Here is a 16,304-nt window from a genome sequence, read left to right as displayed (position 1 = left end):
CTATCATATTTGTTCTTTTCTAACCTATGGTGTGAGAACTCTTGCCTATTTAACACTACACCCAAGTTCTCATGGAGATGTAGCGGTCCTTGCTGACCCTGTAACGCGAACTCTTGCATATTTATCACTACACCTGAGTTCTGGAGATGTAGCGGTCTTTGCCGAGACGTTACAGTCGGATCCTGCAACGCGTTCCTTCCGGGGAACAACCTACCATTAGCACAATAATGGATTCATTCATGAAATATATATATATATATATATATATTCTCGTATATAATATTCTCCCACACTAACAAAAATTTGATTCCTAGATTTCCTACTTAAAGTGTAATAACACTAACGTATACTCTGCAATACGAGTAAAACAAAGTGCACACTTTCGTATTATAAATATGCTTTGGCTAAAACTAAGGCGTAACAACTAGGTAGTATGTCCCTATACTAATCCATTCTAGTATCTTGAAAAGTTCCTAAATGTTAGGGAGTAAGGTTCTCTTTAAAAACTACATGATGATCTACTTCTAAAATAGATAATCATTATTCTGTTGGTTAGGAGTCCACCATGCTTTCACTACTTCCATATTGTTGTCCAGCTAATTATTGTGGGTAAAATCCATTAGATGTAAAGTCTTCTCAGGTGTCTTGAAGTTCAATGTGCATGCTTATAGTAGATCCTCCCGTGTTTGAATGGTGCGTTATATCCATTTGTCTATCTAAGGGTGAAATGTTGCACTAAAAAGAAAGTAATGTACACTTAAGTAATTGGAAACTCTGCTAAGCGATCAAAAAAATCATTCTTATGAATCAGTAGGAAATGAACGGATTCGGTTAATCTTTCCATTCAGGTAAAATATCTTCTAAAGTAAGCCTATTGGTACGATGTTTTGCCTTCATTTGTTGACACGTTAAGCATCATGCTATAAAGTCCTCAATGCCCTTCATATTGTTCCATTAGTAAGAGTGTTTTAGGTCTTGATACAGGTACCTCTAGGATGAACCGTGAATCATGATCGATATGCTTCTTGGAGTAGGTCTTCTTTAACTGGGTTCGCCCTCAAGAGTACATAGTTGTCCTTGAAATCAGAGACTCTCCTCTTCATGGTGTGAACAATCTGTCTGCCGTCCTGAATCCCGTTTATTACTTAAGAATTTAGGGTGTTGATCACCAATTTATGCTCCTCCTTTGATCTTGAATAGGTTGGAATATCATCTATAAAACAATGACAATTGACCCAAATACTCTACGAAGACCATTCATCAAATCCATAAAAATGGCCCAAATGACATTATCGAGAGCTCAAAATGTCTCTATCGTGTGTAAAATATCGTCTTTTGCACGTTTGCATTCCTTACTTTAAGCTAATGATAGTCCAATCTTCAATCGATCTTAGAGTACACACGTGTCCTTGAGTTGATCAAATAGATCCTCCATTCGCGGCAAGGGGTATTCATTCTTGATGGTTACTAAATTAGGTTGTCTATAGTCCGTACACAATCTCAGTGATCCATCCTTTTTTTTAACAAGAAAATGGACTCCCCACGGGGAAATACTAGGATGTATGAATCCCTTGTCTAACCACTATTGCAAAGAGCTACACCAAAGGAGACAGAAAAGTACTATCTCTTAAAAGGCATCTCAAAATAATCACCATGTGATGTTTTGTTCCACGAAGATCGTCTTTTGCATTTTCCACCACGTGGTGCCCTAGCCTCATAGGTGATAAGAAGCTAGCTCCATCTTTTTTGCATCGATGCAGGTCATATATCCGAATGTACTTTTTAGGTTATCCAACAAGGTACGCCAACAAGGTACGAGCGATCCATGGTCAAAATCTCCATGGAATAAGATATATCGATCTTTTATTGACTAGGGTAGTATTGGTATACGCTCTTTGTCTATTACCCAATTGATAGTGGCAGGTACATTTGTTGGTGCTCATTGAGACTTTGTTCCTTGATCTCCAATAGGGGTTGATGGCTCCGACCCCTGCTTTCCGACTCGATATCAGTTGATGCCTCAAGAATCTATATTCTCTACATCAAGGTCGGGTATCATAGTGTCTGGTCAATTCGAAGGCCCCCCTAGACCACGACTGTGAGTAGGGGCTATTTCACTAGGTGACATACCTACTATGACCAAGTAAATGAGTACCTAATAGAAAGGTACATAGCCAACTAAATGAGAGAGTATAACTAACTTTATCTTAATTTTCTATGATCTAAAACCCATCTAACAATTAACTAAAAGTAGTCAAAACAAAAAGTTAAGATACTGATGGGAGGTAATATTAATTTCCTATAGCTAAGAGATATCCTTCGCTTGCCTTGATGTCCTAAAACTTGAAAAATCATAAATTGAAACAAGATGAAAATTCCAAAACACAAAACCCACAATTCGAAATCGTAATCTAAGCTCTGATACTAATGAATTGTCACACCCCGAGGGTATATTTATCCGCAAGATCGAACAATACTCCTAGTGACAATATAGAAAATAATCGATACATAACCAATTAAAACCATTACAAACACCAATGCAATATAAAATTATTAAGTTTTTAAAAGCTAATGCGAGCATGTATATGTACATGTGAATATATTAAATAAGATAAAAGTTTTACTATTATAAAAAAACTCAAAGTTTCAATAAGGGAAGAAAACCATAAACAAAGGCCGCGGAAACAAAACCAAGCAATCCAAAAAGAGAATCCAAACTATAGTGGGACCGACAGTCAGGACCTTTGAGCGTCATGACATATTCTCTACCTGCTAACCTCGAAGTCAAAGGAAAAGCAAGAGATAGTAAAACGACTCAGTGAGTATAAGAATGATAGTGCATGAACTACATAGGGTAAGAAGATCAAAGGAAACATTTATTTACTAACATAAATAAGTGCACCAATATAATCATATGTTAACAAAAGCATAAACAATATAACCCCTCGACTAACTTGCTCAACCAGGTATACAAGAACCTACACAAACAAATTCATAATAAGCATATAACAAACACTTATTGCAGGAGAAACATTTTATCATGGATGGGTTCCATGGACAGTTAGGTTAAGTAAATAGTCATTATTTGTGGGAGAAACACTTTATCACGGATGGGTTTGGTGGGCAAACATGATATATATTGGTAGCTATCTAATTATGAATTGTGGGAGAAACGTTTTACCATGGATTGACAATCTAGATATATAAGTAGCTACTGTCTGCGGGAGAAATATTCTATCACGGACGAGTCTTGTGGGTAGACAAGGTGTGTAGGTAGCTATCTAGTTATTGACTGTAGGGAAAGCACGCTACCACTGACGGTCTCGTGGACAGATAAAGTATATAACACATACAAAGCAATAATAACAAGCAGTAACAATTACATCCAATAGTAAAAGCTCTACTTGCTACACTATGGTCTGATAGTGTCATATGTATATAAAAAAATCCAAGCATGAAGTACAATGGAACTGTATAGATATCAATATAGACTAAAATAAGTGCAAACAAGCAAGTATCAAACTTAAGAAGCAAATAAAGTAGAGTCAAGGTAAGCACGTAAATTCTACCTAAGCAACATAAATGAAAGAAAATCATGCACTAAGATAAAAAATCTAAAGAAGACAAAGGAGACAAAATAAATAGAAAAAATAAAAAAAAAAAAATAAAAAAATAAAGAAGACAAAGGAGGAGCTACTTATCTCAATTGTAGAATGTCCTAACCGTCTTCAAGTCAAAGGCCTGCTTCAAGCTTGAATCCTAAAGTACAAGATACGAAGCCAATCTAAGTGCTAGAGTAATCCTAGCAGTAAAATCAAGTCAGTTTGATTATTAGTTTAATTTTTCCTCCTATTCTAATTAATAATCGTCTTAATTAGTCTATCGATTACTCATCCTATCGATTAATCAATTTTTAAATAAGGCAACTTATTAATTGATCAATTTATTAATTCATTGATCAAAATCTGTTACTAAATCTTAAATCAATTAATGATCCAATTAACCTTTATTAATTACGTCTAATCAATTATATAATTTCATATTAACGTGGTTAGACAAAATAAATTTCAACTAATTATATGATTAAATAATGTGTCCAAATAACTTACGGATGAATAGCTTAAATAAATTAATTAATTTAATAATTAAAAATTTAATTTATTATCTATCAATTGACCATATTAATCATTAATTATTTAACTGAGTAATTAATTAAATAAATCTTTATTGATCATTTAATTCAAACAAATTTATCATTCGGCATTAATAAACCTAATAACTAAAATCATCCAATTACTCGACTTATAAATAATTCAATTGAATAAATTAATCTATTAACTAATCAACTAATAAATCAGTTAATTAATAGATCCGTTAATTAATCAAATCATTAACATTAAATCCAAATAAATCCTGTTAAATAAATTAACCTCATGATTGATTAATCTATTAAACTTAATTAATTAATCCTTGTACAATTACCAACTATGATTAATTAACGATAATTAAACTTTAACTCTTACCCTAACTAATGGTGGCAGGCGGTCGACCGTGGCACGCGGTCGGTGATGGAAGACGGGGTAACAGTGACAGTGCATGACGCCTGCACCACGCAGCAGCGACTCGTGGCAATGGCCCGCGCGTGTCAAGGAAGGGACTGGGCGACGACAGACGATTAGGAAGACAAGCGATTGGTGCGGCGACGATGCATGGGCACAAGGTAAAGGCATTCGATAGTTGGGCGCATAGCACCGTGAGCGTGTGCAAGAGCGGGGCAATGAAGAGGGAAGGGATTAATTTAAACCTAGGGATTAACAATTAGAACCTAAGTTTAAATCCAATCAACTGCTCACTTAAATAGGATAAGTCAAAGAGACTTTCCTAAACCCTAACAGATTTATCTTGATAAAATATCCATAAATTCATTTTAAATTCTAAAAAATCTAATAAATTTTGTATATTCAAATAAATATATTTTCTTATTTATTATTAATTATTTTATTATTATTTTCCTAAATAGATTCATTTAGGTAAATTTTTTAATAGTTTCTAATCTTATCATCTTAACACTCACTTATTTATCTATTAAATTATATGTATATCTATAACTTTTTATGAGTTGCCACTTCATTTAGAAAACAACCCTATTTATTTCTATTAGGCCATCCAACAACCCCTTATTTGCCTGAGCCTCTCACTTAACCATCAAGTGGTGTGCCCCCCCTTTGTGACGCATCATTCTGCTGATCTCTCTTCTCTTTGTGTGTGCCATTTTGTAAAGTCCTCAAGCCAATTAATCTTGCTCTCTCTGCATGCGTCATTATGTAAACATCTCAACTTAGATCTATCTTCTTTCTGTGCGTTATTTTGTGTACATTTGTTTTATATATTTATAGCAAGTTAACTTGCTATATATATGTTACTAAGGGTTAAGATATTCTGTCTCATATTTAATGAACATTGGATGTCTAACATTTGTTATTTCATATATTAAATTGTTTTACTCTTCCCTTTTTGATTTTCTTATTAGCCATTTGCATTTCTCTGATCCTACCAATCCAATATGCTATTTTTTTTTGAATATTTGATATTGACTTAGATTTTTTTTTAATATATATATAACCATGCATTAAACCATCAAACAATCAACACTAATTCATAACCATCCATCAACACAAACCAACAACCAAAAAAATAAAATTCCACAACATCTTACCTTGCTACACACTATATACAATATCACTATAATCCTTCCACAAAACACTCGAGAGAATCTACCATTCTCCCAAAACCTCCATACTCATGTATGATCAAATTACAACACCCGCCAAAATGGTTGATCATTAGCAATTCATTTCTCATTCTCTATGAATAAAATTAAGCACTCCTAGATTTACTCAGTTAAAATCGATATAAAATGTTGGTGTTCATTTGTAGTTATGTAACATCAAGGGGTGTATTGGTAATTTTACTATATGAATAATATTTATTGATGACTGGTTACTTTTTGACCTGAGTTAGAGCTAGTATGATTTCAGATTCTTGGTGGCACCTCTATGTCTTCTCTCTCAAATGTTTACATGTAGACATTGTAAGCTTCTAGTACTGCTTCACCATCGGTTGATCAAAATGGACCATCTAACTTAAGCTCATTTAAATCTGTCTGTCTCAGCCTCTAGCTTGTGGCATTCTAGCAGTCTTTGTTAATTCGTATGGGGCTTAAATAACACACTATGCAACTTCATGCATGTGAATACAAAATATGTTTGTATAACCAATTGCATAGGACGTAGTTTATGTACGAAATGCATTTACACTAATAATAAATGTTTAGTAATAGTTTATTGAAGTAAAAGACATAGACTAGTGGTTGTACTATGGATACATCTAAGAGAGAGATGACTTGTAAGGCCACCAACTTTAATAAACTTTTCGTGACATCAAAAGTTTCAAACGGCAAAACTGATATTTGTACTACCAACAGGATGCATGTGTATTTCCTAGTCCTACTATGAACTAGAAATCTCATAGCATTGTTTACTTCCAACTTCATGATAAATTGGATTCCTTTTAATCATGGTTTGTTCAGTTATGCAGGTTAGTGTTGATGGCTTACTCTGTTGTACAATATCCAATGATCCATTCATAAAGATTTATGATGTTGTTAACTATGATATGATGTTTATGATGCGCCTCCCATATGTGCCTGGTGCAGTCGAATGGGTATATCGGCAGGGTGATGTGAAGGCCAAGCTGGCAATTAGTGATCATAATTCTGCTTTTGTTGGAATATATGATGTGCGTGAAGGTTCAAATGAACCTATCATCTCAAAAGAGGTAATGCAATACTTTTTCACTTAAAGCATTAGAAGAAACTTGAAGTTAGACCGTTTTACTTGAAGCTTCAGATGCAACAGTTCTTGCTCAGCATTTTCACCAAGTATATATATTTTATCTTCTTTTTGCAGATTCATATGGGACCCATAAAAGTTATGAAGTACAATCATGTGAATGATATTGTCATATCAAGCGACGCTAAAGGGATTATTGAATACTGGTGTTCTGATAAGCTTCAATTTCCTGAAATTGGGTTGGTACTATGTGTTTTACCAGTATAGCAGTTGAACATTGCACAAAAGGATTCTGTCTGTTTCATCTTGCAAATAATACTCTTCATGTCTTATCTATTGTGAAAAACCCATGGGCTATCTTTATAGTGAATAGGATGGTTTGATCAAAATAGGAATTAGATATTGACCATCTATGTTCTCTCTTTTGCTTGCAGTGTAAGTTTTAAGTTTAAAACTGACACAAATCTGTTTGAGATTGCAAAGTGCAAGACAACAGTTTCTGCCATCGAGGTATTGCAGTTAACCATATCTTGTCTTGTACCCCACTATAATGTTTTTAGTTTAAATGACCAATTAGAATGGTGTGTTTTGTATACGATATATTCCTTTTTGTTGTTTGTTTATTCCTTGATTCCATTCATAAGGTAAGCCGAGATGGCAGTCAGTTTTCCGTAACATCTCCAGATCGCAGGATTCGTGTATTCTGGTTCAAAACTGGTAAACTAAGGCGTGTGTATGATGAATCTCTCGAGGTAACCTTTTTTTACCATCACTCAGAAGCTATCATTGAGATAAACCATTGCTAGGATTCAAGTATTTTGAATTATTCATGTCAGGTGGCACAAGATCTACAGCGGAGTGATGCTCCTTTGTATCGCCTTGAGGCTATTGATTTTGGGCGAAGAATGGCCGTTGAGAAGGAAATAGAGAAGACCGAAAATGTTCCACAGCCAAATGCAATTTTTGATGAGAGCTGTAACTTTATTATTTATGCAACTCTTCTTGGCATAAAAGTAAGATTCTAATTTTTAGTTATTGCTTCAATTGTCCTGTTTTCTACTGGTTATATCACTAATTATATAAATTGAATTTTGTTCTTATTGCTTTCTTCTTCTCATATCCTAATCATAGTTCCAGAGGGTTGATTGGTTGTATACACAATACATTTCTTCTTACTTTGTGGTTGTTTACTTATGGGAGGGACAGTTCCTTTCTCTTACTCATGAATCAAGTAAGGACAATGAATCCTTTTTTATCATGCTCTTTCACAAGATAATTTCAGGCAGAGATTTCTATAGTGGAAGAAAGTATTTTGTGATGTCTTCTTGGTCTGGACAATATTAATTTGGATCTAGATCGCCCACCAGTTATTGGTTGATTATATGTAAAAGTTGTAGGATTGATGCACACGTGAGAAGGGGGGGGGGGGGGGGTTGAATCACGTGTGTTTTTAAAAACAAAGTCTTTTAATAATTTAAAACAAAGTACAGCGGAAAGAAAGAAAAAAAACATGAGAAGCAGAACACGAGACTCGGCCGGTTACTTGGTTTGAAGCCTTCTGCGACTCCTGCTCCAAGATCCACGATCTTTCAGATCGTATCGATGGACAATCCACTATAAGCCTCTTCCGGAATCGTCGGAAGAGTGAATCGAGTACAAGTACAAAAAATGAAAAAGTATAACAGCCTACATTTTATTTTTGCAAGTATGAAAGATGTACAAAATATAAAATCATTACCAACACTTAGGAGTATAGAGTCTGAATGAGCTCGTTTGTCGATGTATGTATATAGGCAGCGGTCGGATGTCACGGAGCAGTAGCGTAGCAACAGTATGGTGTGTTTGGAGCAACAGATGAGTCGTATTAGCTCGGGAAGAAGTTGATTTTCAGTAGCTGGTCGAATGGTTCTTTTAAGCAATGTTGAGGATGCATCCAACCCCATCCGAGGTGCCTCCAGGTGTAAATTTGATTCCTTAAGCTTTAGTCGTGATAAGTCGCGCGGACTGCGACTTCTATCCACTCGAGGGCGTCTTCCAGGCGCTTTGAGGTGCCTCCGTGCCAAGCTCCAGGGCGCCTCCAACCACATGGGAGCTGCCTCCGCGCCTTTCAGCAAAGGGTCTTCAGCCGAGGTGCCTCCAATAGAACAGGTTACCCGATCACTGTTTACCCGAGTTGTTCTTGTTCATTTTAGCTCCTGTAAAACACGTTAGTTCAAAGCAAAGTGCAACCTGCAAAACAGAGTTAGCACAATAATATAATAACAGTATTAATTAGATTCTAATTTTCCAAGACTAGGATCTAGCCTTAGTCTCAACTTAAACTTCCAAAATGGATCTAAGTTGGCGTCTACAGCTCTACAAGGGCTCGTCCTCACTGGATCTCTCCTCCAGTTACTTACCTGACCTTACCTGCCAAACATCTGATTCTCCAGACTTGTTTGGAGTTTCTTTGGTCCCACTTAGTGTCTGGTAAACCTGATCTTCTAAAACTTACTTGCAACACTGAGTTAACACAATAAATATAAAACATTAAGATAAAATAGTGTTAGCAGTATTAAGAATTCATTGTCCGGTCGGCAGGACTTTCCCTTGCCTAACCTCCAGTAGAACTATTCACCTAGTAGACATCTCACCTGCCTAATCTTCGGTTAGAACTTTCTTTGCTAGCGATCTAGTCCTGACTAGATTTTTCTCTTCCAAAAATCAAGTCCTGTTTGGATTAACCCTTAGTCAATCTGGAAACATCGAAACCCTAGAAGTCAATTGCACCAACAAAAGTTACTTCCATCTTGCATACTATTTATTTTTTATATACTTGGTAATCCTTGTAAAAAAGAGAGAGGGTAAAATCAATAGAAAAAAGATTAACAATAAACAACATATGACCAGCATTAAATAATAGTGAGTAATCATATGACTCAACAGTTTTCTAAAAAATATTCTGGACAAAAAAAGAGGTGGTTTTGTGTTTTTTTTTGGGAGGGGGGGGGGGGGGGGGTCCTTAACAGAACATTTCTCATGCTGGATATTAATTTTAGCCTTACCAGTATTTTGATTGGTTTTACGTTACAGATTGTTAATTTACATACAAATAAAGTCGCACGGATACTTGGAAAAGTGGAGAACAATGATAGATTTTTAAGAATTGCTATATATCAAGGTGACAAGAGTAGTAAGAAGGTAAGAAAGATTCCTGCAACAGTGGCAAATGTCAACGAGAGTAAAGAGCCCTTGACAGATCCTACACTTCTTTGCTGTGCTTTTAAGAAACATAGAATTTACTTGTTCAGGTTTGTTCATTTATCTTTCAATTTTCACTGGTATTCAATCTAAGCTATTGGAGTTTCTGCTTTGCTATGAAATATGTATCAGCAGAAATTGCAACTCTTTCTTGTTTTGTGGCATTTTTCACTGAAAATTATATTTTGCTGGAAATAGCCGAAGGGAACCTGAAGAACCTGAAGACGCTACAAAGGGAAGAGACGTGTTTAATGAGAAGCCCCCACCTGAAGAACTTTTGGCAGTATCTGAGTTAGGAAAAGCAGTCACAACATCCCTTCCAGATAATGTGGTAAGAACACATTTGTTAATACTGTTACTCCGTACAGCAGTATCTTTGTACCATTTAGCCTTGCTTTTTTGTTGTTGTTGTTGTTGTTGTTGTTTGCATACTTTTGACAATTCTAAAGCTGACTTATTGAAATAAGCTTTAGAAACTCGCCTTAATCTATTTAATGCAACTATACTTTTTCTGATGGATACATGGTTAGAAAGGAATAGGTAAATTTGATGGATTTAAAATTGGTGCTAGATTGTGTTCAACAAGAAGAATATTGATGATGATATCATTCACATAATGGTTGGGTGGTGAAAATGTGAGAGATTTCTGAATTTTATGCAATTTCAGTGTTGAATAGTAAAGGCAACACATTAAAAAAATAATTTACTATATATAAAAATGTTGAGGTGGATGAGCAGAGTTATTAGGAGATATAAAATGACAAAAAATTAAAGGGAAACTCAAAATATGAGTAAAAATAGGTTTAGATGACAATAGCATACTCAAAGATTATGAATACATAGCTAGATAAATTGATAGATAATGAAGGGGTGAGGATTAAATCCAAAAAGGAGACCAAAGAAAAATGAACTTAAGATAGAGAGATCCAATAGACTTGAGAATTACTAACAGCTATGAGCATATTATCAAAATAAAAGACCTTATAGTCAACCCTAGATAATTGGTTGTGATTTCTTCTCCCTCTTTTTTGTGCTTCTATACATGAATTATAAGACTAACTGTGAAGTTAATTTTGCAATCACCTAGTATCTTTATTTTCATTGAACCTTGCATAACAATAAACATTATCTTTTAGAAAATTTAAAATATAAGAAAAGAATGTGATCTCTGTTTATTTTGACTTGATTATTCTTTCTAGGTGCTACACACATCGCTGGGTGACGTTCACTTGAGATTATATCCAGAAGAGTGCCCAAAGACTGTGGAAAACTTCACAACACATTGTCGAAATGGTTATTATGATAATCTCATCTTCCACCGTGTAATTAAAGGATTTATGATACAAACAGGAGATCCATTGGGTGATGGCACTGGTGGACAATCTATATGGGGAAGGGAATTTGAGGATGAGTTTCACAAAAGGTCCATCTTCTATATTAACTTAATTGCAGCTTCCGTATAGCTTTGCTATTCTAATTCTGGTGTGTTTTGCATGTCATCAACAAGAAGTTTTTCTCTCACTGGTCACAGAAAGTCCACTGTCTATATGCCCTTTAATTGAAAATTGTTTCTATTTCATTGTACTGCTCCTGCAACTTGAATGTTGATTTGACTCATGTTACTGCACATTACATGCAAAGGACCTTTTGGAAACATGATTTTCCTTTATTAGTTGTTCTTTACCTTGGGTGGTCACAGTTCCAATTTTTTTTCCTAGTAGTGATAACTATCGCATGTCATGTTTAATTCTAATCTCATTGATGATACAGAGTGATAGATAATCTATCTCTGTCTCTAACATAGCATGCATCTTCCTCTTGTATTCTCAGAATATATAATATAAGGATCAATGCTTACCAAGGTTTCAAATCTTATACTGTTATCACACTGTGCCAGTACAATTATGAGTTTTATACAAATACAAAGTATATAAGGTGATCTTGTGATGTGTTTCATGTGGGCAATTGTGCCACCTCTATGAACTGAGAATGACACTGACTGTGGTGTTACATTCTAGGTCACTGAAGTAGTTGTTTATACTCTTCAAATTGTTTATTAACTGTAGGGGCCCTACTATCAAGAACACCATACGAGGAACTTAGAGGAGGATGCCATTCTTTAGTAAACGCAGAGGCTGAAATAAGCAAATTCAACATCAGAAATTGAAATCCAAGCAAATTCTTGAAGATTCGTGGAAACACAAAAAGTTAATTTTCAATGATTATTCTAGATCCAGAAAAAACAGAACACTCAGTAGAGAATGAGACCTCAAAATCCAAGAGACTCTCACTGAGCTGTAATCTGTAGAGACAAGAATCAAAACAGGAAATCCGAACAGAAATAGGCAAATCTGAAATTCAATCCAGGAAGCTGCTGCAGGATTGAATCTTAGAAAATCTGCACTGGTGCCATAAGCAAATTTGGAAAATCTCCAGCAAAAACCTAATCTGGATTAGAGAAATGTGAAATAATTTCACTGCAAGAATAAATCTTCTACTGGAACACTAGGAGAGAACATGCAGAAATAAATTTGTTGTTAAGAAGGTCATGGAAAGGCACCGGATTTTTGTTGTTAAGAAGAAGGCCAAGGAAAGGCACTGGATTTGATCAGTGGAAGATGAGATCTGATTATTCACTGGAAGGAACAATCTACTGCATGGAAACAAATCTGCTATTAAGAACAAACTGCAGCAGATATGTTCTTTGAGTAACTTCAAGCACATGCCCATTTGGTGACCTACTCCACTTTTGAACTATTTTAGAAAAATTAGAATTCACAGCATCCATATGGTTTATCCCTTATCGAAGGGATCATAATCCCAAAGCACGTAATATAAGAAGTAAACTACACATGGTCCTAAGAAAGCTGGGTATATGACTTCTTTAGAAAATCAGGAGTCATGGACATCAATGGTTTGGAAGAGCTATGTACAACTAAGCATGCATTCACAGTATAATTGTTAGCGAACTGGAGGCTCCCCACCATAGACAGGATTGGACTTTATGGAAGACGAGGTGCACATTCTGTAGAGCAGCAAGGAGGCACAAGAACATCTATTCTTTAGATGCCGGCCTATTGCTGAGCTATGGAGGAGGATCATGATGTGGCTGCACATGCACCAATATATGTCCACTTACCAGAGGATGCCCAGGGTTTTCAAGCAGCACTACGAGGGACCATGTATGGATGGTAAGGAACTGAAGCATGTTTGAGGAGGTGAAGATTGATGTAGAGGGGATTTTTAGAAAAGTGCAAGTACATGTATACAGGACCTTGGATGTCTAACTCGGACATGAGTTGGCATGCATGGCCAACATTGTACATTTTGACATGTTAATGCAATGACATTTACCTATTAAAAAAAAAAATTACACATGCTCTTTCCTAGAGTACTGACAACATGTCTAATAAAAATAGACAAACTCCAAATTATGTAAAAGGAAATACGATAAGAGAAGTAAAAAAGTAGCCTTGTGGAATTTAGAGTTAGACCAACCATATCCTCCTAAATATCCAATTTCTTTGAAGATGGCTCAACATAATTTGAAAAGTGAAGACGTTGATCATATGGAGATAATTCTCAATAGTCTAGTAGTCTCTTCATATTATAGCACAAAAGAAATTATTGTTTGCAAAGTAAAAAATAAATAAATTGTCACATAGAATAAAGTTAATTTAGGCAACCCAAGAATATTGAGCATATTTAGTGTTAAGGCGGTGTGTTCGTGAGCAATTATTTTCTGTTCCAGTTTTTGAAATGTCATTTTATTCAAGAAATTAATTTGCGTGCCGCGCCGGCCTCTGCGAGGGGTGCCACTTGCGGCAGTAGCCGTGATTTTTTCATCTTTTGATTTTTTTAATTTTTATTTTAATTTTAAAATTTAAAATTTAATTTTTTATTTTAGAGGTTGAATTTTTTATTTTTTAAACAATATTTATTTGTTCCTATTGAATTTCCCCTTCTTAAGTTTTTTTCTCTTTTTATCGATTAATTTTTTTCTTATTAATTTTTCTTCATTCATTCATTCATTATATTTTTTTTTCTCCATCAAATAAACAAAGAAAAAAAATGCCTCTTAAGGTAAATAGAAGGAAAACAAAACCTCTTAATCTCTTTTGAGATGATTATCCTTTTCCCTTCTTAGATAAATTTTTTTTTTAAACTTTATAAAATATATTACTACTAACAAATTTTATCTATATATATATTATGCAAGGTGTGCCCATTTTATATTTTAAGAAGTAATGAAATTGTATCAGCACCACACGATATGGTACCAAAATTGAAAATTGTATCGTTCCAGTCCAGTCATATATTGAAACTTAGGGGGTCAAAATTTTAAACCTTGATCTGATTGGTCATGATTTAATTAAAAATGGCTAGCCATGGAAATACCCATTTAGCAGCACATCAGGGCATTATGTTACTGTTTTGTAGTTGGAGACACTTCCACACTAAACATGTTAGTGGTCTATCTTTAGTTCAAGTATGATGTGAATCAAGGAATAAGTATGATGAAGTGGATTATCATCTGCTTTTTTGCATGAGTGATGGCTACGAACTCATGCTCTCGGATTTTCTTATGCTGAAAGTTCACTAAAATAATGTCCTTTCTGTTTTTTATTTGTTTTTGTGTTAAGGATGGTGAATACCCGCTGCATCAATCATCACAATACAATTCTTTTTATAAGCTTTTACTATGACAATACATGCAATTGATGTCATACTTGTTTGCGGTTTACAGCTTAAGACATGACAGACCTTTCACACTGTCAATGGCGAATGCTGGGCCAGCTACCAACGGTTCTCAGTTCTTCATTACCACAGTGGCTACTCCATGGTTGGACAATAAGCATACTGTTTTTGGTAGAGTTGTGAAGGGAATGGATGTTGTTCAGGTACACTAATCTGTGAGCTATATCTTCTATGACTATTTCTGATCTCCTGAAGTTCTTTCTTTTGATGTATCTCTACAGGCAATAGAGAAGGTTAAGACTGATAAGAATGACAAGCCTTATCAGGACGTAAAGATATTAAATGTTACAGTTCCAAAATCTTAGAACATAAGATTTTGATACTCGAGGTGTGTGCTCTTCACACCCTGTATGGTGCAAATCCCCTTGTTTATTGTAGAACATCTTCACAATTTTCTGATGGTCATTGTGGTGTTTTACAGAATAATCATACAAATGTAGATATTGGTTCAAGCCATCTACTAACAAGTATATATGCATTATAACTATAGTTGTACTATGGTCCTGATATCCGACTTTTTTCTTGATTCTGTACTAATATTAAGAATTCTTACATTGGACCAGAATTTGGTAAAGAGACCAATCTAAATCCTTAGTTCCAGCTTGTATATCCAAGTGCAATATGGACTTAAGTATCAGTATTTGTTGCCTACAGGAGACTGCTGCTCTAAAGCCGTAGAAGATTCATCATCTTGGATTGATCAGCTTTTTGGTTGTTGCCGGAGGCATCAGAAGGGCTCAATGTTGTTTCTTCTGTCTTTGTTGGAGTTGAATTAGCTTGCTGCTGTGGATTGGCTCAATTAATGACAAACTGAGGGCGTGCATGAAGCTTGTTGAAGCTAGTAAAATGGTGTGCTTAATCAATGTAACACTAAGAAATTTTACCAAGGAAATAGGAATAGGTCGATGATTAATTTGCCAGCGGAAAGGTCTGTTAGCCACAACCTGGTATTGTAAACTGTATTGGCAACAATGCTCGACCCTAGCAGTTTTGCTCTAAATTTCACATGCTATATAAGATTTCCTGAACCTTTTCATCCATTTCACTTGTAGACAAATATGCACAAGTTAATTGTAGTTTAATCGGACATCTTATTGTAACGATGTGATCTTCCCCTTCCACATTCTCTGTTAAAGTATTTGAAGCTCTTTGTGCACCTGTTAATGCTATGTACTGATGCTTTATCCAATCGTGAGCAATTGTACAATATGATTTGTTACTGATAGTTTTTGGTTTTTGATTCATCCTCTGGTAGCGTCTATATGATAAACTAATGCAAGACCCAAGTTTGGATCGGGGCTAGTCAAGTAATCGTGCTCGAGGCTGAGCATGAAGTTGGGTTTTATTGAAAAAGAGAAAAAAAAATGGAAATGGAACTGAAAATCCAAAATTTACACGTGAAGAGTGATCCAAAATTTGAAATTCAGACGGGCTGTATTAGTTAAATTGTCGTGG

General features: G+C 35.1%; 1 protein-coding gene across 2 annotated transcripts in view; it reads left to right on the top strand.

Moving 5' to 3' along the window:
- LOC122031125 (peptidyl-prolyl cis-trans isomerase CYP71-like) overlaps positions 1-15,949 on the top strand; it is a 53,140-nt gene extending 37,191 nt beyond the window's left edge. Inside the window, exons 4-14 of one of the 2 annotated variants that reach the window (XM_042590206.1) lie at positions 6,598-6,837; positions 6,969-7,090; positions 7,286-7,361; positions 7,496-7,603; positions 7,688-7,864; positions 9,924-10,141; positions 10,290-10,422; positions 11,291-11,514; positions 14,839-14,992; positions 15,071-15,177; positions 15,504-15,949. In XM_042590206.1, coding sequence (XP_042446140.1) covers positions 6,598-6,837; positions 6,969-7,090; positions 7,286-7,361; positions 7,496-7,603; positions 7,688-7,864; positions 9,924-10,141; positions 10,290-10,422; positions 11,291-11,514; positions 14,839-14,992; positions 15,071-15,154 — 1,536 coding nt within the window. In that variant the 3' untranslated portion in view covers positions 15,155-15,177; positions 15,504-15,949. Of the gene's footprint in view, positions 1-6,597; positions 6,838-6,968; positions 7,091-7,285; positions 7,362-7,495; positions 7,604-7,687; positions 7,865-9,923; positions 10,142-10,289; positions 10,423-11,290; positions 11,515-12,157; positions 13,424-14,838; positions 14,993-15,070; positions 15,178-15,503 lie in introns of those variants that run through there. The other variant, XM_042590207.1, reaches the window with a different exon arrangement.
- The last annotated feature ends 355 nt before the right edge of the window (positions 15,950-16,304 follow it).

Source organism: Zingiber officinale, chromosome 11A (genome assembly GCF_018446385.1).
Source record: "Zingiber officinale cultivar Zhangliang chromosome 11A, Zo_v1.1, whole genome shotgun sequence".
Taxonomy (NCBI): Eukaryota; Viridiplantae; Streptophyta; class Magnoliopsida; order Zingiberales; family Zingiberaceae; genus Zingiber; species Zingiber officinale.
This window is presented reverse-complemented; position numbering and strand designations above follow the sequence as displayed.